At 34.6% G+C, this 23508-nt stretch overlaps 1 protein-coding gene across 9 annotated transcripts in view; it reads left to right on the top strand.

Moving 5' to 3' along the window:
• The window catches only part of PHF6 (PHD finger protein 6), a 45279-nt gene that overhangs the window by 9800 nt on the left and 11971 nt on the right, over window positions 1–23508 (top strand). For 7 of the 9 annotated variants that reach the window (XM_031445906.2, XM_064482662.1, XM_064482661.1 and 4 more), the window contains 5 exons: window positions 7778–7911; window positions 8180–8223; window positions 19807–19976; window positions 20147–20290; window positions 21484–21588. In XM_031445906.2, the coding sequence (XP_031301766.1) occupies window positions 7778–7911; window positions 8180–8223; window positions 19807–19976; window positions 20147–20290; window positions 21484–21588 (597 nt within the window). The remainder of the gene's footprint in view (window positions 1–7777; window positions 7912–8179; window positions 8224–19806; window positions 19977–20146; window positions 20291–21483; window positions 21589–23508) is intronic. The other 2 variants (XM_010989518.3, XM_010989517.3) reach the window with 1 other exon arrangement.

Raw genomic sequence — 23508 nt, 5'->3', positions numbered from 1 at the left:
CACTGCTGTGCTCGTACTGATGTTACTCATCTCCTAGCTGCTTCTCAGAAGTTCGGCCTGTTTTTGAGTCCAACTCAACCTTCAGCTTTGCCGCTGAGTTTCACACTGTGCGTTGTGTTTGTCGCGCGGGTGGAAGGCATTCTTCTCCACGGTGTTGTGAACTCTGCGAGAGTAGAGCCTGTTGCGTTTGCCTAGCGTAGGATTAAGCAGGGGAAATGCATGGAAAACACTTAGCCCGGTGCTTGACGTCTCATTTGCGCTCAGTAGTACTCTAATAAAAAAGTGGGCACTCATTAATTGTTAGTTGAATTTCAAGGAGAGAAGAGCTTCAATTGGATAATAGTGTGAAGCTTTAATAATGGGCTAGGTGTAAATTGACCAGGGAAGTAATGGTATAGCGTAAATCTCTGTTTTGGTTAATCGGTGTTTTACTATTGTTTGCAGCTCTAGTGGTTTGAAAAGGAAGGAGAGAAATAGAGAGGAAAAAACCAGATTGGTTATTTGTTCAGGATGGTGGAGAGCTGTGTATGCCTCAGATATAAATGTGGCAGGGGTGGGTTGGGGTTCACATTTCCTCAACCTTCACTCTCCCAGTTGAGTGTTATTTTTGTTGTTTTCCTTAGGCATTATATTTGTCAAAGCCTCCATCTAGAGTCTAGAATTCATCTGTCTGTCCATTTATCGGATACTTAATTGAGTGCCTACTTTGTACCATGCACAATGCTAGACACCTTGTGTGCAATCATGAATAAATGTAGTTTAGCCTTAGAAGTATGTAAAGAATGCCACAGGAGAGCTGGGAGAGAGGACCATAATTAATTCTACCTGAGAAGTCAAAAGACTTCATAGAAAGTGACATTTGAAATGTGTTCCACTGGGAAAATGATGCTGTAGAAGTCAAAGGGGGAAGAGTTGCAAGGAGGAGGAAGTACTTTTGACAAGTATGAAGTAAGTATTAAATGCCAGTGCTATTTAAAGTAGAGTGTGTGGCTTATTTAGCTTTCAGTAAGGGTAAAGTGGAGCACCCAACATGTATAGAATGCTACCACTGCTTACTACATACAAAGAAACAGAAGATGCCAGGTGTCTGGTGTGCTACTAAATCCTTAGAGGAGTGGTACTTAATTATCAAATCAGAAGTGCCAGGGTTGCAGATAGGTGTCTTTTGAAAAAGGTTTCCAAGTGAATTTTGATGAGCACTCTCGGGTATGGACCATTGCCTTAGGACAGGGGTTGGCACACTTTGTGTAAAGGATCAGATAATAAGTACTTATGGTTTTGCCAGCCCTATTGTTTCAGTTACAGTCACAGATAATACACAAAAAAAGTGAGAATATCTGTGTTCCAGTAAAAGTATTTACAAAAACAGGTGGTAGGCTAAATTGGGCTTGCAGGACTCCTGCCTTAGAGTATTTTGGGGGGAAAACAGGTAAATTTTTCCCTGAAGATTTGTTCGCTGGTCTCATTGTCATCTGTGTAACTAAGTGTACATGATTATGAATGTATTTGTATAAATGTGAAAATCTTTGAAAGCTCAGATTGTGGCATACAGATTAGTTGTAATGTGTGCAGATATTTTACCTGCCATTTATATGAAATGGACTTTGCTTTACTTTGGAGGTGATTAAGGAGAATGAATGTAAGGCAGAAGAGAAACTTCAAGTCCAATGATGGAGAAAATCAGGTCTTTGACAATTACTGAATAAGTTAATTTTTTAAAAATTCACAAATGTTTCCTTTGCCTTCATTTAATACTTCTTTGTAATTGAGAATACTGTAAATTTAATGTATCTCATTATATAATTACTTCTCACTTTTTTGTGTTGGGACGAGAACCCAACCTAATAAAAGAATCTTGCGTGGTCTTGGGAGGATGTCTTGGTACTTATTTGAGCATGGATGTGTATCTGGTGTTCTTCACAGGTTAAGTATAGCAAGCAGCAGGGCGGTTTAGAGTATCCTCAGTCTGAAAGACGACTTGCATCTTAGAAGAGCTTGAACATAAAGATGTGAGCTCAGAAAAACTGTCTGAATCTTTCAGATGAATAAAGGAAACTGTAAAAGCTCTAATAAGATAATTTATATTCCTCATCAATGATTCATAAAGTTGGATGGAGTTGGAGTATGTGATATTGAGAGCAAGGTCAGGAGACCAAGTTAAGTAAGAGCTTGATAGGCTTACTTAGTTCTTTGCCCTCTGATTTCCAAAAGACTTCTGAAATGATTTATCCAGGATCTGCATAGATTGTCTGTTACTCTAGTAAAAACAAGGACTTTTCCATGGCCCTGTTTTTTAGAAGCACTTGGAATTTAAGGTCTTCATTTATCAAGTTTGTCACTTTTCAATGACTTTGACAGCTTTCAGATTTCATTTTTATTTTCTAGCTTTCCATTGAGCCCTACTTATTTTATTATATAACCCTTATTATTAATAGTATTTTATTGTTGTTTGTGTTTTTATGAGCTCTTCTTCAAAAAATGCTGTATTTTTTTTAAAAAAATGTAGCATTTAAAAATGCTGTATTTAAAAAAAAAATAGGAAAAGCCAAAAACAGTTATGAGTCCATGTTTTACCCTCCTGTGCAGTGGTATTTTTTTAGGAGTTTTTAACAAATAAAATGCGCAACGTCAGTTAACCAGGTAATTCAGAGGACATTCTGGTTTTTAATTATGTTGGGTATGTGAGGTCTTAGTGTAAATAAAACAAGGAACCTGGAGTAGGAACATTTTTTTAGGCAGCACTGAAAACCTGCCCCCACTGCCCTGTCCTGCTTTCTAGTTTTTACTGGAGGTAGTGTTACCTGTTATTAAAATCAACACACACACAAAAAGCCCCAAACACCAGCGTAAGGTGAACTGCTCTCACTTTTTTTTGGTCTCATGTTTCCTGCGAAAATATCCTATAGGTACCCTGTTCCAACTCCAAGTGCTTTTGATATTTTTTCTTACCTACAGACTCTTTGAAACCTCTCGCGTTCTCCATACATTTGTAGCAGTTTTCTCAGAGCAGGTGTCTTGAGAGTAGTAACTAGGTGGCTGTGAGAATTTCTCTCTACACTGGTGGTCAGTTACATGCACAGTAGACACATGGAAGTTAAACTGGGCAAAGCAAAGGCTTAGCCCTTCCTCCTTTGGTTCCATATGGTTCTATCTATCCTTCTGATTCCAGCTTTTCCCCAGGAGCCTTGTCTCTCTGCCTAGCCTCGAAGTTGGCAGTCTCATTTGGTTTACCTTGGATCTATCTGTGGTCTTGGTTGAGTTTTTCCTGAGCTTCCACCATAGCTACTAAGAAAGCAGTCTTTTTCCTTTTATTACTGAAGACTCCTTCCCTTTGCAAACTGAATTTCAGTCCTGGCCTAGTTCAGCTGACTGAGGAGCAGGTATGTATGTCTCAGCCTCTGGCTCCTGCCAGACTTTAGCTAAATCATAGTCCTTTCAGTTCCTGGGTCTCCTCTCATGCGTGACTTAGTTCCTCTTTCGTCAGTGGGGCAGCTCCATGGGGCTGTGCTTAGGTGGCACAACTTCACCTTAACAGTATAGCTTCACGGGCAGTAGAACCTTGGTTACCAGGGGCGGGAGGGGGGCAAATGGGGAGATGTTGGTCAAAAGGTATAAAGTTACAGTTATGTAGGATGAGTAAGCCTAGAGGTCTGCTGTACAGCATGATGACTAGTTAATAATGCTCTGTGATATCCTGGAAATTTGCCGAGAGTAAATTTCTGGTGCTTGTACCACATGCACAAAAAAATGGTAACTATGAAGAGGTGGATATGTTTATTAGCTCCACTGTAGTAATCATTTCACTGTGTATATTTCTCTTAAAACAATCATGCTGTACATCCTATATATTTTTTTTATTTAAAAATTTTCGAAGATAATATGATATGCAAACATAAGTAAGAGGATGGATGGGATCTCTTTTTCCAATCTCTTTTTGGAAGAAGTAATTGATTATTGAAGTTTATTAGGTCTACTAGGTAGCAAACTGAATAGAGGAGTAAAAGTGAAAGAAAAATCATTCTCAGACATTTTCACTTCAATTTAAAGATCTTGAAATCAGGATATAGGCAGGATAAGCTGAGAATTGACATTTATACCTAAATTGAGGACAGGAAATTAGCCCTCAGCAGAATATGTGACATGTGGGACAGACCTTTTTTCAGGGGGGAAAGAGTCCACCATTGTCCTTGAATAACATGTTCCTGTCAGGTTAACTTTCATTTCCCCGCATTTGAGGGAGCCAAGGCTACAGTGCAAGTAGAATGTTAAATGGCAGCTGAGGGCCTGGTAGGGACTATGACCAGTTGGGGGGCAAATAAATGTTTTGTGTAAAGAGGAATCCAGAATAACCTCACTCAGGTCAAGCCTAACTGGTGCCTTCCTGTGTTGGGAGTCGCATTTTCCCATCATTCTACTTTTTTTTTTTTTTTCAAGAGAAGTCCTCTTTAATTTTATTTTCCATAACCCCCCCCCCTTTTTTTTAAGGAAAAGTATACTAGCTGTCTATCTGGTTTCCCAACTTCTTTTACTTTTTAAAATCTCTTCCTGATTCTCACATTGTTTCTAAACAGGGCTAATCTTCCCCCCTAGATATTCTTGTGTCTTCTCATTCTGTGCTCCTTCAACTGAATTGTTCTTCTCAATTTCACCTTTCCAAGCTAGACTTTTAAAATATTTTTAGACGTACTTGGAAGATAATTATGTCACATCTGCAGGTATTAGAAACATGAATGAGACAAAATATTCCATATGATACTAAAATCTTTAATAACGGAGTAAGTTTAAAAACAACAGATTTATTGAGCACTACTTTGTAAGGTACAGTGTTAATCTTCCTAGAAACTCAGTCTGGGAGCAGTTGATGGATAAAACGTATCCATTTATAAAGATAATTAGCCATCCAAGGGAGTCATATGGTAAGAGCCAAAATGAATACTATGTGTTAAGTCCCATAGGAGTTCAAGGAAAAAGAATTATTTCATTGATTAGAATATAGCAGTGATATCTTGAAGATAACTGTGACATTCCTGTTCTGTTTTCAAAGGTACACAAGCAGATACACATTTATGTGTAATTTTATTATGGATAATTTTTGCTATTTTGTTAGTACCTTGCCAGAATTTCATATACAAGCAGGTATTTCTGCTTCTACATGAATGCTGCATAAAATAGATCCTGTAAATTCTAATTAAGAGACACTCCTATTCCTAACCTTGAGGAGAATTTTCCACTCTCTGAAAACATTTTTATTGGCGTATCTTCCTCTTCTCTTTTTCCTTGAGAGAAACTGACAAAATAAAAATGAGGATAAGCTTTTTCTCACTTAAAAATTTTTTTCTCTCTCCTGAGTTGCTGTAGTTAACTGGTTATATATACTTTGGGGCAGATTTGAATTTATAAACAGCCAGAACACATCTTGATATATTTTGGACATTTAGTTTTCTATTCATTCTCAATAAACTGAAAGATGGGTATTGAAATCATTTGCTAGAGTGTTCCCAATGTTTTTAAAAAATCTTTTGTATGTATAAGTATTTTTGCCCATTGTAGAAAAATGAGAAAACATAGGCAATTATGAAGAAAACCAATCACACAGAGATAGCCACGCAGTATTCTGCTATGTTTACTTCCACCTATTTTCAAAGAATATATATTATAACATAATTAGAGTCATAATTCACTCATCTAGCTTTGTATCCTGCTTTTTTTTTCACTTAATATTATACATAAACCCTTTCCCATGCCACTGAAATGTCTTTGAAAAGAGTAAAGAACATTCTTACCATATGGTTGTACTATAATTTGTTTAAAACACTTTTCAATTGTTGTTTTCCCACAGGTGGTTTTACATTTTGGGCTATTCTAAATAATTCTGCAATGAACAGGATTGCATATAAATTGTTTAAGTCTGATTTATTTTTTAGGCTAGATTAATAGAAGTAAAATTACTAAATCAGAGAGTATAAACTTAAGCTCTTTGATAAATAAGGCAAGTTGCTGTCCGGAGAATATACCAATTTCTAGCAGTCTATGAGAGTGCACATCTCACTGGATCTTTGCCAGTGTTGAGCTGCGACAATATTTTTAACAGTAGCTCTCCTTTCATTTTTGCTTGCTAATTGAATTCAGTAATTGTTTTTTTCAAAATGTACCTAGGCAAACCCATTTTAGATGTGATTTTGAAATGAACTACTTGCCGTAGAGTTCTTAGTGAAGTGGAGGTAATGTTCAATTTATTAAGTGAAAAAACCAGGTTGCAAAATAGTATGTACAGAATTACACAGAAAAATACTTCCACGTAAGCATTGCAACACTGTAAGTGTGTCTACACTTGCTGAGTATGAGTGATTTTTAAATTTTCTTTGTGCCCATTTGTGTTTTCCACAATTTCTATAATAAGTCTATTTTTATTAGAAGTGTAATTTACTAAAATAATAGAACCTCATAAATACGGTGCACTATAAATGCTCCACCTCCTCAAGAATTTATAAGCCACCCAAAAGTATTTAACAGCTTTCCCTGCTTGATCGTTTGGCCCAGTGTTTCTTTTTACAGTAATACTTTGAAGTTTCTGTATTTATTTAAGGAAGTGGTGTATTTCTTTGCTATTAATAATGGGCACTGGCCCTCATGTTTTCTGGGAAGTACCTGTATTGAGAATGTTTCTGTTTCTGACTTATATATGAGTTTTTTTTAAGTGGTAGCTTGAATAAGAGGTTGAGTGTTTGACTTGGTTAGAGAAATATAAGGCATTTTATTAGAGTATATATTAGCCTCTTGATATACCAATATTGCTTAGGGGCCAAGTAATTCGAAAGTTATAGTATGTTCTTTATGTTAAAATTAAAAAAGAGGAATGAGAACAGTTCAAAATGAGGCATCTATCAACCAAGAAACAAATGAACAATTTTTTAAATTTACCTTATTGTGAATTTATTTTGGCATGGCATTTATAGCTCAGGAAGTAGCTTCATTAAAAGTCCACTCAGTACAGTATACTCTGATATGTTAATCACAACCACTAACAATCATTGTTATGTACTTTTTTCCTAAAGAGTTTTTTTCTAAATTTAGAGCATGTGCTAGTTAAAACAATGTGAATTATCCAGTAAAGTCAGAAGATAAGATATATTCAAATATGTTGAAGGAATCTGTTTTTTATCTATTTGCCTGATTTCATAATGTGAGAGGTAAGTAACATAGATTAAATTAAAATAGATGAGCATATTTTCACAATCACTTTGACATCATAAAATATTTTTAGAACTCAAGGTATTTAAAAATCTACCTAATTCTTTTATCTTCTCTCCTTCTCTTACTTGCAGTTGATTTTATCAGGCTCCCAAATAGTATGTGAGACTTTTTTTCCTAAAAATTCTCACTGATTAAGTGGAAATGTGAAGGAAAATGTTTTTCTGGTGTGAGCCATTTTCCACAGTTACTCATTTCCAGGAAGATCTGGATTGTGAAAAGGTCTACAGCTTACATTCCTGATTTGCAACATTTCAGATTTACTTTTGACCACAGTGAAACAATAGACATTAATAATAGTCCATTAAGTTTGTCAGTGTTTAACATAATAAAAACAAAAATACCCCCAGTAGAATTTTATTTGAATTATTTCTAGGTGAGAAAATAAGAAAAATAGCATTATTAGTTATAAAACTTTTCAATAACCAATTTGTTTTCCCTGACAGAGATGGATATGCCTCTAACGTGATATCATAACCCTAGCAAAATCACACACTAATATTATTATTTTATTGTTTTGCTATAGATGTGTTCTTTGTGCCATTGTCCTGGAGCAACAATTGGTTGTGATGTGAAAACATGTCACAGGACATACCACTACCACTGTGCATTGCATGATAAAGCTCAGATCCGAGAGAAACCTTCACAAGGAATTTACATGTAATTATTTAACTTCTCTTTTAGTTTTTTTTTTTTACAGTCATATGTTCTTTAGGCTTTTGTAAAACTTTCCCATTTCAAAGCATTTCATCATTGTTGTAAAGGGTGTTTTTGGTAGGGAATTTAATGCTTAGAGAAATGGCATAGGAAATTTAATAATAAAGTTTTTGGAATCTACTTTGTGAATGGGGTGAAGTATACTACTCGTTCTTAATTTGAAAAAAAAGTTTGGTTTGCTTGATAGTTTTAATTTCTTCGTTTTTTATAGGGTTTATTGCCGAAAACACAAGAAAACTGCACACAACTCTGAAGGTATGTCATTCAGTCACTTTTTAATTTCAAGTAAAATATGAGTGAATTATACCATATTAATGTTTCCCATAAGACCTTTCTCAATATTTGAATACATTTTGAAGAATTAAGAAAAGCATTTAGATAAACTGATGTACATAGTGAAAAAGATCCGAATTTTTAAGAAAACTTTTACCCCAAAGTTCTTGTACAGAGTATGTTGAGAATATATTTATCTTTAGGAAGAAATGATGCTGATGGTTATGGGTTTCTGTGTTCAGGTAAGTGTGTTAGTAGATTGTAAAGGTAATAATTAGAACCTTGCTATTGTCAGATAAAGAAAATGTAAACTGGGAATTCTAGTACATTTTGTAATCACCAGGCTTTCTATTATGTTTTTATTCACATTGTAGTACTTTTTTTTTTTAATACAGACAAGTTCATAAGAAGTAATCGATTTTAAAATACAAACTTTTAAAGTTATTTTATAGTTTGTTTCCACTTAAGTTTATACAAAGCCAGGATAGTCATGTTTATATATAGTTAGCCAAGCTGAACTTGGTCTTTAAAAGGTATGGGAAAGTTCTCAAATTGAATTCTGACTTGTTTCAAACCTTTTCAGATGGTTTTAATACTTTTACTAGCAATATAAAAAGGCTTAGATTTAATCTGAGATTGTTCTATCCTTCCATTTAGATTAGAGATCTTCAAAGTTTTTGTTAGCTTCTCAGAACATGTTGCTTAGAATTAAGAATGGTTTGAGCCTGTTGTTTTAGGAAGTTGTTTCTTTTATAAAGACTTACCTAATTATCATTATTAACATATTAAAATTTGTGGTCCTTTTTGATCTCTTAGATCTTGCTTTTATAATACAAAATAGTATTGTGTCTACTTCAGGACCAGATTAATCTAAATACTTTAGAAGTGCTGGTTGAAACTTCAGACTTTAGCAAAAACTTGCCATGAAGGTAAACAGATTGAACAAATAATAAGAACAGAATGTTTTTGAGGTGATAAAGTGCACCTGATAAACTTTTATAGTATTTTCCTTCAGCTTTTTTCATTACTTAATTCTAGAATTGAATTGAAAAACCTTTCATGAAAGGTTAAGGTTAAGAGTAAGCTTTCCCACCTTTCATTACTTCAGATTTTAACAATGTATTTGTTTGATTCTTTTTAAGATTGTAATGACCATACATGGTAAGCCAAGGATTGAGACTTATGATCTGATGGATACAAGTGTATCAGCATTCTGGGGCAGGATATTTGAGGGTGTCAATAATGATTAGTATAGACAACTCCCCTTTTATTCCCTCGATTTCTGAAGCTGATAGTACCATCTAGTGGTAGAGATAAGTCACTGCAGATTATGTAAAGTAGAATAATTTTGACCACCTTCTTGCTTTGAGAAACTTTTTAATGAGAAAGATCTAAATTCATACCTCTTTTTTTTTTAATTCTTATTTTTTTATTTAAGTGTTGTCAATTTACAGTGTCAGTTTCAGGTGTACAGCAAAGAGATTCAGTTATACATATACATACATATATATATTATTTTTTTCAGTTTCTTTTCCATTACAGCTCATTACAAGAAATTGATGTGCTTTACAGTAGGTCCTTGTTGTTTATCTCTTTTATGTATAGTAGTGTGTATCTGTTAATCCCAAACTCCTAATCTATCCCTCCCCTTCCTTTCCCCCCTTACATTCATACTTTTCAAGATGACTTTTCTTTTAATGTAACTGGCAAGATTACTACAATTCAAATTTTTGATATAATTGGTTTGAATTTTGGGTTCAGTCTATACTTTTGTAGCACATTGGGGCCCCTTGTGTTTATATATATATACACACATATATATATACACACACATACACACATACATACACACATACATACACATACACATGGTATATTTATACCCATATTGTAGAACTTGAAAGCACAATTTTACAGTTTAAAAGTATTACAGAGTTTGTATTTATTGAATTTTGGCTTTTATCACATTCATCTAGCTTGAATTTATTAGATACTGAGTGCTTTGTCAGAAACAGAACTTCCAATTATTTCATTACTCTAATGGGAAACATATGTTCTACTTTATGATTGTAATTTATGGTGGAGGTTTATAGGATTGTGTTTCAGAGACTGTCTTTGAGAATTGTACTGCACTGGTCTATGCAGCAGAGAGGAATTGATATATTGGCAATTTCTTGGTCATTTGCCATCTGTGGCTGAGTACCTTCTTTGCTAATACTTAAAATGATAAATACCATATAATTGAGTCTGTCGTGTTAGTTTGCTATAACATGAACTGTGTTTTGAAATATTAAATTTGAGAATCTCTTTACTGTTTCCATAGTTTTGCCTTTTCCAGAATGTCATATAGTTGGAATCATACAGTATGTAGCCTTTTCAGATTGTTTCTTTCACTTAGGTTTTTTAGGGGGTGGGGGATTAGTTGATATATATAAATGCGTACGAGAAAGGATTTAATGGGCAAGAAGAGATTGAAGGTACAAGAAGGAGAATTCAGTGCATGAGTGGAAAAACTGCCCTGTGATAAGGAGGACATTTCCACCGTAGTAGGAGAGAAGAAAGAAGATAAGTGGTTTTTATCTGGTCTGTTTTTCTCTGGAGGGGAGAATTTAGGGAGAGGGGTGAGGGTTTGAAGTTGAAGGAGAAAGGAGAAGTTTTGAGAATGGTTGTGAAGACCGGGTGAGAAAGTTTGCCTAGAGAACTGTAAGGTTTCCAGACTGGATTGAGGGCCCAGTTGAGGTTGGTAACCATGACTTTATAAAGTGATACCATCAGTCAGGTTGTGTGACATTTCCTACAGCAATTCCGGATCCTGGGTGTAGTAGAAGAAAGTGGCTAGTTGGTTCATTCAGAATTGGGATTTTACCAAGTGGGTTCAACAAAGAATAAAGGGATAAGGGACTTTAGGATATTTGCAAAAGAGAAACAAGAAGCTGAAAGGAATTAATAGACTGGAGGTCCTGATAAGGTTGAAGAACAATAAGAATGAAAATACTTGGGAAAGCAATCATTTCTGGTCCCAAAGCATGATACAGTGATTTCAGAGATAGAGCCCTTTTAGGTGATTTTGAGGCATCTGGGAGTGATTTATAGGGATTGGTTGGTTGATGGAGGACATCACTGCAGGTTAAGGAACTGGATGGCTAGATGTTGCTAGGATTGTCCATGTGGACAGTAGAAATCACTCAGGATGATGGCAGTGGTCAAGATGGAGAAAAGGGCTGTGAGCTGAATGCTAAAGAAAGTCTGATGTGTAAGGTAGAATGATTGGGAGTCGGTAATTGTGAGGAAGGAGAAGAGAAAGAAGGTAGCGTAGTCTGTGGACCAGCAGAATTGGCATCATCTGGGATGCCTAATCTGAAGCCCCACCTCTGACCTACTAAATAGGAATTTTAATGAGATCCCAGGTGGTTTGTATTCACATTAAAGTTTGAGAAGCAGTGGTTTAGCTGAATGAAATGGACCTCAAAGGTGCAGGGCTTTTTACAAGGGCATGAAGAACTAATGGGTCAACAATGCTGTCTAGGAAGTAGAACATACTGTTACGAAGGAAATGTTCTATATTTGCACCATCTGATACGGTAGCCACATGTGGTTATTGAGCACTTAAAATGGTGTAGTGCCCTCCTTTTCTTAGCAGAAATTTATATGTTTAAAATGGACAGGAATAGTCAGAATTGAATCCTACATCTCATATGTTTTCCCCTCTGTTGGCTTGTGTTTAACTAGGTATATTCTTTACCTTTTTTTTAAAAAAAGCAGTATTTCAAAAATGTCAAACATTGATAATAGCAAAGAGCTCTAGCTTGTAACTGATGCTAGTCTATTTTGTAGAAGTATTTTAAGATGATAATTTGTCATCACTAAACATTTGAGTACTTACAAGGAACTGATTACATATGAATGGTGGTTCTTTTAAAATCATTTTCATTAAGATGTTAAGGTCCTTGTATTTAATAATTTATGTGAAACAAAGTAATCTGTGATGAGATAGAAAAAATATCTAGAGTAGCTGCTGCTGGTGGGGGAGAGTGTAGCTCAGTGGTAGAGCGAGTGCTTAGCATGCACGAGGTCCTGGGTTCAATCCCCAGTACCGCCATTAAGATGAATAATAAATAAATAAACCTAACTACCTCTCCCCACTACCTTTCCCCCCAAACAAAGACAAAAAACCCAAAGAAATAAAAAATAAATAGAGTAGATGCTGCTGGGTGTTAGCTGTTCACAGCAAGAATGTGTGGGAGGTAAGTCACCATCAGAAACATAACCTCAGCTTAGTTTAAATCCTTAATTGTTAGGAGCCAAACTTGTAGTGTATTATTTTTCTTAAATAATCTAATATAGAATGTTTTGCATGGAATAGGTACTCAAGAAATATTTGTAACTTCTTCAATTTCTTTGGCTTGAAACTAAGCATGGTATTTAATGTGTCATTTATTTTTGGGTGACACTTCTTGTCCTATAGATTCTCCTGTGCCGGGTGTTAATCGAGCAAGGTGAATTAATAAAACAGGGTTTCAGTTGGGGAAGGGGGTTAGGGGGAAACAATTTAGTGACAGATATATGACCAAGTGATTAAAATACAGTGGTGCTACATGAAAGTACTTTGAGATAAAGGGGCATCATGTTTGCGTCTTACTCTTAAACCTTGGAGAAAAAAGTATATGAATAGAGAGAATGAGTCATAAAGCATATGTGGTAAGATGTTATCATATGGGTGAAGGATATACAGGAATTTTTTAAAACACCTTTTTAGAAGTCTGACATTACTTAAGAAGGTATCATAGTGGTAAGTGCCACAATTACGGTGCCCATAAAATCCCAGGTGTTCTGAGACAGTGTAAAAGAATCTTTTGTGCGTGTAACCTTGGCGACCGTAGTCCTGATTTAATTCAGAACTTGCTGGATCCCCCAATGACAGTTTGGGTGGGAGCTTTATATTAGAGATGCTTGTAAATCATATAACTCAATTTATGTTTCAGGAAATAGTTATCTTGGAAGTATGTTGAAAGTGTGTTATCATAGGTGGATTCAAAGCCTTTGCCTGGTTTAATAGTCCCTTAGTATTTTCTTTCCCTTGTGCTTTTTCTATAGATTATGCTGCAGTTTCCAATCTTCATTACTTTTATTAAATGGAAGTTTTGGGAGATTTTAATGTGGTATCAAAATCTTAAAAAACCTTTTAAGTTTAGGTGCATTGAATAGATTTATGAAGTACTGGAAAGGCAGTTTTGTATACTGGTTGAATATGGGCTTTGAATTCAGATTTGTATTTGAATCTTAGCTCTGCCACTTACTAGTCACATGATCTTAGGCAAGTTATTTAGTATCACTTAGAACCTTAGATACTGAATCTGTAAAATGGGGATTCAGAAAAGCCTCACCTTGTAGGATTACTGTAAGAATTAAACGAAATAATGTGTGTAAAGCTCTTAGCAATGTTTCTGGCACATGGTAAGTTGCTCAGTGAATACTACATTCTATATCATTATTGTTGTTATTATTAGTCCCTGAAAACTCTACCTACCTTTCTTAGCATTCATCTTTTCATGTGCTTTTCCATGGAAGATAATAGAATTTAAATTGTGTTTGTGATTTAACTTGGAATATTATAGTAACGTATCCATATTGTGCTCTTGGCTGAAACTGACTCCATATTGTTTGTTTGATTCACCAAATTTATTGGCTGCCCATGTGCAGTGTGCTGTGTGAGGCATTACTTCCACTCACCTTTGATTTAGCAAACACTTTACAAACTTTCGTTACAGGAATTTTTAAACATACACGAAAGTATGTTAGAAAAAAAGCCCCATCACCCAGCTTTAGCACTCATCAGTTCATGGCCAGTCTTGTTCCATCTGTACCCTCTACCTACTTCCTTTACCTGGATTGTTTTCAGTTGAATCCCAGACATCAGATTTCATTTTATCATACTTAATTAAGAATAGTATATTTTTGGTGTATGCTACATATCAGTATATTCATATGTATATCCAAATGCATAAAAGAAATCATTTATCTGATACCTTTACTGAAAAAGCAGAGTTTGCTCGTGGCAAGGGGCATGCAGAGCAAATGCTCACCGCGTTTCCATTGGAGAAGGCAGGGAAAATGACCTCTAGTCTTCCTTTTGTAGCAGCCCTAAAGATTCGAAGCAGAGGTGGTGATGCTTACCCCAACCTGAAAGCTTGTCCTTTTATTTAAAAAAAAAATCCGACAAATATTGAATGCCTGCTGGGTGTGGGCACATTGGGGAGTTTAGAAAAGAAGCCCCTTGTGGACAAAGAGCTTATAGTCTACACAAGATGTGACAAGAGTAATAATTAACAATTGAATAGGATTTTATAGTTTACAAAGCATTTTTCACATTTTCTTAAAGCAGCCTTTTCAGGAAGGTGTTCTCATTAGTCCCATTTGATAAACCAGGAGACTTGGGAATGCTAAGTAACCTTACCAAGTTAAGGCCTAGAAAGTGGCAGACCTCAGATTTTCTGTCCAGGGGTCCTTTCTGCTTTCATACTGTTAACTGATGTGAGAATTTAAGAGAGGGAAGGAAATGGAGCTTAAACCGTAAGGATACAAGATGAGGAAAACATTGATTAGGTAGGAGAAGGGAATTGGTAAAGGGACAGATACGATACTAGGAGTAGGGGAGAGTTGGTTTCCTGGTAAGTTGGTCAGAATGGTAGCAGAGAGGAGCCTGGCCATAGTAACGTGACATGGGCATCTGGGGGCTGTGCTTATAAAGGTTGGGAACGCTTGGTGGTGCAGGAAGGAGGACGACCTTATTTTGTTACCTCCCTTATGAAGCCTGGATTTTTAGAAATTGCAGCTGTGGATACAAGGGTAAGGTTTTATTTTCTATCGTATTCATCTGTTTGAATAGGTATATGAACATTGTACAAAAACCAGCAGTACAAAAGAGTACACACTGTAAGTAAGCTTTCCTCTCATCCTTGCCCTTATATCTCAGTTTCCAAGTTTCCCCCCCCCCCTTTTTTTTTTGCAAAAGCAACAGCTACTATCAGTTTCTTATGTGTCCTTCCAGAGCAATTCTGTGCACACATAAGCTTATGTATAGCTATCCTTGTTCTAACTTGTAGAAGCATATGTAAGTGTTTATTTTCATGATTGTGGGTATTACTACTTTCTTCCTTTTCTTTTCTTTTTTTTTTTTCTTTTTTTTGTGTAGAGGTACTGGGCATGGAACGCAAGGCCTCGTGCACGCTAAGCATGTGCTCTACCACTGAGCTAGACCCTTTCCCCAGTATTACTACTTTCAAAGCGTGTAGTAACTCACTGACACGTTCTGCTACTGCCTAGCTTTGTGACCTTGGGCAGAATTATTTGACTTTTCTGAACTTACTTTCCTTGTCTGTAAAATGGGGGTTGGAGATGGTGACTGATACAACTTCATGGGGTGGTTGTGAGACTCAAATGAGATAATGCATTTAAACTGCATAGCACATCTGGTATAGTCAAAACTCAAAAAGCTCAAATGTTAGCTATTATATTGTGAGTATTTGCATTCATATATTAAATGGAAAAGGGCAAGATGCCGAATTATATGTTGAGAATGCTATTTGTTTGTATATCCTTTTAAACAGATTTGCATATTCATAGAAAATAATAGCTGACATTTATGGAGAGCATCTTACGTGCCAGGCCCTGTTCTAACTTAAGTACTTTACATGAACTAACTCATTTAATTCAAGAACCCTCTGAGGCAGGTCTCAAGTCCAAATGCACACAGTCTGTGGCAGATCCAGGTTTCAAAACCAGGCTCTTTACCCTTGAGATTGAGAAAAGAAGCGGTTAACAGTAGTTACCTTGAGAGGGAGGGATGGGGGAAGAAGGAAGGGAAGCAAGGAAGTTAGGGCACCAGCTGGGAGTGCAGAGCAGGTGGAATTGGAAGATGGAAAGGAAGATTTTTCCTTCTTTTATGCAGATAGTTCTTTTATAATTATTTTTGAAAAATAATAATTTTAAAAATATTAAAACATTTTCAGTTTTGAATTGGGGGAAAAAAACCTCTAAGTAACCATGAAAATTTTAAATAAGGGTGCTGTGACTAGGTTCGTACTCACATTTTCATGTACAAATTATTTTTAGTTATTTCCTAGGATAAATTCCCAAAAGTAAAATCACTGGGTCAAAGAGTTTAATCTTTTTAAGGTTCCTGATACATGTTGCCATATACTTTTTAGAAAGATTGTGGTAGATTATATTCCCATCAACGATGGATGACTTTACCCCGCTCCTTTCACCACACCAGACGTTAGAAATTATTTTAAATATAGAGGTAGTACACTGCCCGATGTCTAAAAAAAAGTACGATCGTACTAGTAATATTAAATTCAGAAAGCCCTCTCTTCACCTGACAATCACATTCTCTGAGTAACTAGTAATAACTGTATATCTTCCTAGAGCCTTTCTTACATACGTACGCTCTTACATATATATGCATGTGCCACTAACTGTGATACAGTTTTATTCAACTGGCTTTTTTCATTCTGTGATATATCACAGACACCCTTCCCTGTATCTGCATACAGATCAACCTCATTCTTTTTAACAATAGTGTTATATCCCATAGAGTAAATAGAACCATCGTTTTTCTTAAGGATTTCTCTATTAATAAAAGTTAGTTATACCTATTTTTTTCAGAAGTGCGAATAACAATGCATTGATATCCCTTATACATATGTGCTTATGTACTTATACAAGTGCGTCTATAGGATAAAGTCCTATAAATGGGGATGCTAGGTGAGAGTCTGTGCCTCTAATATTAGGAACAAGTACTGGGACATGTACCTACAGTGTGTGAGTGTCCAGTTCCCTTCACCTGTGCTGGATGTTAACAGTCTGTAATTTTTGCCATCTGATTATCTCCTTTAATTTCCATTTCACTAATCACTAGTAAGGTTGGGCTTCTGCCCATGTTTTTTTTAGCCATTTATATTTCTTCTGTGAATTGTCAGTCCTATCCTTTGTACATTTTTCTTTCAAGATCTGTCTTTTAAAAATTGACTTGTAGTGCTCTCTGTAATATAGGTATTAATTCTCTGCCACTAAATGGTTTCTTAGGTGTCCCAGTCCCAAGATTATAAAAAAATTATCTTCCATTTGCATCTATTGCATTTGTAGTTTGTTATTTTATTATATTTTTGGATCCATCTCTAATTTTTTCATATGGTATGAGGAAAGGAATCTCAATTTTTTAAAAAATGGATAGCCAATTGTGCCATTATGTCTTTCCCCCACTCATTTGAAATGCCACCATTATCATACTCTGATTTCCCATATGCATGTGGGTCTATTTTCAACCTGACTTCTCTTCTGCTGCTGTATGTCTATTCCTGTGCCAGTGTTTGAACTAGTGTTGCTGTATGGTATATAGTCATATCTTTTTTAAAAAAGATAGTCTTGTGTATGGTATATTTACTCTTCCAGAAAACTGTGGAATTAATTTTAAGTTCAATTTTATCAGAATTCCATTAAATTAGTTTAGTGAGAATTGCTGTCATTCTAATGTTGATCCTGTTTATCCAGAAGCATGGTTCTTCTCAACATTTCTGGGGGTTTCTTTAATATTTTTATTTCTAACACATTTTTTGTTGGGTTTATACTATTTAAAGACTGCTATTTTGATTGGTGAAAATGGTACATCACTTAATCTACATTTTGATTCTAGAGAAGTCAAATTTTCTGAAAGTATGTTTAACCACTTAGGTTCTATGAATTATTTGATCATATGCTTGATCTATTTTTCTGTTGGGGTCTTAATCTTTTATGAGCTGATCAGATCGTAAGGACACTAATCCTTTGTCATAAGTACAGCAGATATTTTTCCATCTTATTGTTTACCTTTTAATTTTATCACTTTTTTTTTTTTACTTTCAGAAGTTTAAAAGTCTGGTATAGTTAAATATGTCAATCTTTTGAGTTCCTGGGTTTGTTTTTTTTTTTTTTTCACTATTGGTGTTAAAAAGTCCCGTAAAATTTTATACTGAATGATTCCATATTTAGGACAGACAAATAGGCCATGTGGAAAACTAGTCATGTTGGCCTGTTAATGGAATTGCTTAAGTGATTTCTTAATGGTGTTTAACAATGTAATGTTATTATAATGTTAATGATTGTTTATTTTCATTGTAAGTAACAAAATATTATGTATATCACATATATATCAGGATGACTGAAATTTGATTATGATTTTTTAAGTTTCAATTTTGGGTACGTGCAAGTAATCTGTCAGCTTTAATGAAATTTTAGGTCTTAAAAATTGTCCGATTAACTGTTTAAAGTAGTGTGTTCTGATATGAAATTGGCTATAATGTTAAGATCAGAAGATATGTTTAATTGACTTGTCTGTCTTCACAGGTCGAGTTATTCACATGAATTTGTCTCATTAAGCCTATAAAACACTGTCCACTAACTTTTACCTTTTTTCTTCCCTTAAGTCCTACCATAGTTAGGTGAAGTTGCATTGATACAAATTTTTATTAACTGTTTTGCAAACAATCTAATGCTCTCAGTTCCTGGAGTTTATATATTAAATTACCCTTTTCTTATCATAATGAATGTACTTTTACTTCTTAAAAGAAACAAATAAACAAACAAAAAATCTTGAAAGTATTTATTAGGAAAGATCAGCATCTGAGAATAGGAGTTCATATGCTTTCTCATGGAGAAATTAGTCCTTGGAATTATAATCAATAATTTATAGTAAAAGAAAAAACAATGAAGCAATGCCTAATTAGAGCTGTGCCTAAAACTTTGTATAGTTTGACCCTAAGACAAGTGAATATTTGGTTTTTATACCTTTTGAACACTAAATACATTGTCTCATATACAGTAGGGCCTCAATAAACATTTGTAGTGGATAAGCAAATGAAACACCTTCTATTAATGGTAGAGATTCTTTTCAAATTATTGGGAAATATAGTTCTAAAATTCTGTGTCTGTGATGTCCAGTAGAGACTCAGCTTGCCACATGTGACTAGTAAACACTTGAAATGTGGTTAGTGCAACTGAGAAACCGAAGTTTTAATTTTATTTAACTATCAATGACTTAAACTTTAAAAAGCCACATGTTGCTAGTGGCTACTGTATTAGAGCAGGTGTACCTGCTTTTTCATTTAGTTTTCCAAGTATGTTTATTTTCTGGGTAATTGTTCTGATTTCACCAACAATGTGAGGTAAAACTCTTTGAAACCTATGGTTTAAAAAAATACAAGAACTAACTCTAAAAATTCACTTATTAGAGTTTAGAAATGTTTACTGAATTATGTGCACAGTCAAGATCACAAAACTCATTTTCATGGAGTTATTAATTTGATGTAAATAGTGAGTTCTGTAATGATTATAATAAAGCTCTTTCTTTATATTTGATTTTTGTTGCACTTACATAAAATTTTAGGTTGCTATATCAAACATATCACAGACCATTTCTCATACCTTGAGGTGATTTCATTCTAAGGAGAAACAGATGTTCTGAGGACCCATAAACTAATTAATGCTCATTTTAAGATGGTCCATGTAAAGCTTTTGTTCATTTTTAAGCAGCTGATTTAGAAGAAAGTTTTAATGAACATGAACTGGAGCCCTCATCTCCTAAAAGTAAAAAGAAAAGTCGCAAAGGAAGGCCACGGAAAACTAACTTTAAAGGGCTGTCGGAAGATACCAGGTCCACATCCTCCCATGGAACAGATGAAATGGAAAGTAGTTCCTATGTAAGTAGAAAATATTAGAGTCTTTCTTTTTGTTGCACCACAAATATTTTATCTAAGCTGTGCTGGTAGGTAAAGTTCATCATTTGAAATGTTAACTAAGCTTGAGGTACCCATAGCTTGTTTTCATGGATTTTTTTTTTCAAGTTTTCTTTTTTCTTTTACATTTGCAGAGAGATAGGTCTCCACACAGAAGCAGCCCTAGTGACACCAGGCCTAAATGTGGATTTTGTCATGTAGGGGAGGAGGAAAATGAAGCAAGAGGAAAACTGCATATATTTAATGCCAAGAAGGCAGCTGCACATTATAAGTGCATGGTAAGCGTGGTTCCTTTTATGTGCTTTTAAACCCAAGTTTTGGAAAAGCATTTAGCTAGTAACCAAATATAGCACTTTCTCTCTAGGATTAGTGTTTCAGAATTACGAACAGTATATGCTTTAATCCCAAATCTTTTTTTAAGTATAATTGATTTTCAATATTATGTTAGTTTCAGGTATACAACATAGAGATTCAATATTTTTATACATTATGAAATGATCGCCATGATAAGACTAGTTACCATCTGTTACCATTACAAAGTTATTACAATATTATTGACTGTATTTCCTATGGCATACATTACATCCCCATGACTTATTTATTTTATAACTGAAAGTTCTATAATCCCAAATCTTCATAAATTCTAAATTTAAAAAAAGTATCATTTATGATTTAATGGGATTTAGAGTAATCCTAATTATTGTTACTATGTTCCAGATAATCCACAATTAACTATTTCATAACTATAAAAATTTCTGTTTTATAAACTTGTCTTGGAAGCTATATTTGGCCTCCACTATAGCCTAGTAAAAGCCTCTCTTGTTGTACTTCACATACTGTATTGCACTTATTCATTTGTGAGTCTCTTTCCCTTAATAGAGTCTTAAATTCCTTGAGGATAAGAGCTATATATTATCTTTGCATCCTTAGAGCCAGGCTGACATATTGTGTACATGAACATTTTTGAACTAGATTGTATTGAATTACTCATCCCGTTTATGATTAGGTTTTTTAAGTTATATTATTTATATCAGAGGTTTTTAACCAGAGATGCATATCTGATTTACCTGGGGAGCTTTTTCCAAACTATGCACCCCTGGAGTACATCCCAAACATGACTAATAGGGGAAAAGAAAATCTCCAGGAGATTCTGATCTGCATCTATGATTGAAATCTGTCCTTTTAAACTATTTTTTAAAATTTTGTAGAAGTGTAAAATAGTTGAGATGACAGTATGACATTTAATCTTGGCTCCACACTAGCAACCTTTGTTTTGTTCCACTGTCCTTATTTAGAGTTACATTTTAATCAGACATGTGAATATATTAAAAATATTTGAGTTGGTACTTGATTATTAAGGAAAAGTCATCTTAGCATATTAAAATAATGTAGCACATTTGTTGTTATGCTGTTTAATCTTTTTCTCACAAGGGTTCAGAATATTAAATGTTCCTGCATTTTTCCTCTCTAGTTATTTTCTTCTGGCACAGTCCAGCTCACAACAACATCGAGAGCTGAATTTGGAGATTTTGATATTAAAACTGTACTTCAGGAGATTAAACGAGGAAAAAGAATGGTCTGTGGTTTTATGTTTATGCTATGCAACGTTACTCTTCTGACTTTCTCCTTTAAAATTAGGACAGATCTCAAATTTATCCAGTCATCAAAAAATTTAATATAAAGTAGTTCATATGTTAAAGCAAAGGATATATTTGACTCATTTGTAATATAATAAAGGATGCTGATGTTACTGAAAGTTATTCCTCTTTCTATGTAACTTCATTACTTAAGAGAATTATACTGAGATTTATACTTCAGGGTATTTGAGAGACTTTTAATGAAATAAATGAAGATGTGAATGTGATACACCTTATTGAGTTTGAAATTTTAAATTGTTTAAGCTTGCTTAAAGAAAAATTCCATAACCCCAGTAGAGCATTGAGAACCTCCCCATGTTGTTATTCATTCTTTTTTTTAATAAAAGAAGAGTTTTTCACAGCCTTCTGTTTAAAGTTAACCTACCCAGTTATGTCTCTTAATATGTTTATCCTAGCTTTAAAGTTTCCTTTATAAAATGTGCATAAGTCTCATGTTTTTAAACATACTGAATTACTAATAAATAGCTTTAAGAAATATTGGCATCTTTATTGATCACTTACTCCTTTACAGTTTATGCATATTATAAAATGTCAATGGAATGTAAAATCTTTAAGACAGCAGTTGTCTCTAGAAATGACTTTAATTTCTAAAAATTTTTATTGTGAAAATTTTCAAACATATCAAAATTAGAAAGACTAGTAACACACGTCTGTCCATCACCTTGACTCATCAGTTATCAAGAATTTGCGGCACTCGTTTCATCTATGCCTTTTATTCTTGTTGCTTGAAGTATTTTAAAGCAGAGATGAGACTTCATATCATTTCACCTCTACATATTTCAGTATGTATCTCTTAAAAATTGGACATTTTTTTACCTAACCACAATGTCATTACACCTGAAAAATTAACAATGAGTCTTCAGTGTCATTTAATACCTAGTTTGTATTTGTATTTCCCCAGTTGTCTCGAAACTATCTTTTTAAAAGTTGGTTTGTGTGAATCAGGATCCAGAGGAGGTTCACACATTACATTTGGTTGTTATCTATCCCTTAAGTAATCTAGGGCACTCCCTCTTCCCTGTCCTTGTTGTTTCTGTTTTGTTGTCTGCCATTGACTTCTTGAAGAAAATGAATTGATTGTCCCGTAGAATATCGCACATGTTTTGTCTGTTTGCTTTTTCATGATGCCATTTAACTTGTCCCTCTATCTGCCAGATTTTCTTTTAAAATGGAAGTTAGACATTAAGGCTTGATTAGATTCAGTTTCAACATTTTGGGGGGTAAGAATACTTCACAGGTGGGACTGTATCCATATTTTGTCACATCAGACAAGTCAGGAGGTGAGTCTGATCCCTCCGTTGTGAAGTTCCGCTTCGATCTTTCATCTGGTGGTTTTAGACATTGATGGTCTTTGTCTGAGTCCATTAGAAATGACCTTTTCTTTGTGGAACTACAATTTGAAAGTGTGAGGACTGTTGATGTTTTCTTTTCCATTTAAATCCAGTTCAGTTTCTTGATGCTTTGATTACTTTAACAAAAAACGAAACTTCTTTAAAACAGAAAATAGAGTACTGTAAAAAAAAAAAAGGAAAAAGATCACTTCATTGTATCATGCAGAGCAATGTCATTGTGTCATACAGCTAATGTCCACATAGGCGACTAGGATAACAATTCAGTTCTCTTCATCAACTTACTAACCTCTGCACTGTTGACTTTTGGTGTAAACACTAACCTAGCATTTCCCCAAGTGTGCTCCAAAGGAAAATTAGTCTATCAAGATGCTCTCTTACTGCTCAAGGGCATCTGGAGTTCAGTAACTTGGGAGCTGTTTTCTATACCCTCCTCCCTGGAGGAAAGGCTATTAGAAGTTCTACAATCAAGTAATCTGTTTGAAAGTA

This window comes from Camelus dromedarius, chromosome X, assembly GCF_036321535.1.
Source record: "Camelus dromedarius isolate mCamDro1 chromosome X, mCamDro1.pat, whole genome shotgun sequence".
In the NCBI taxonomy this organism is placed as follows: Eukaryota; Metazoa; Chordata; class Mammalia; order Artiodactyla; family Camelidae; genus Camelus; species Camelus dromedarius.
This window is presented reverse-complemented; position numbering and strand designations above follow the sequence as displayed.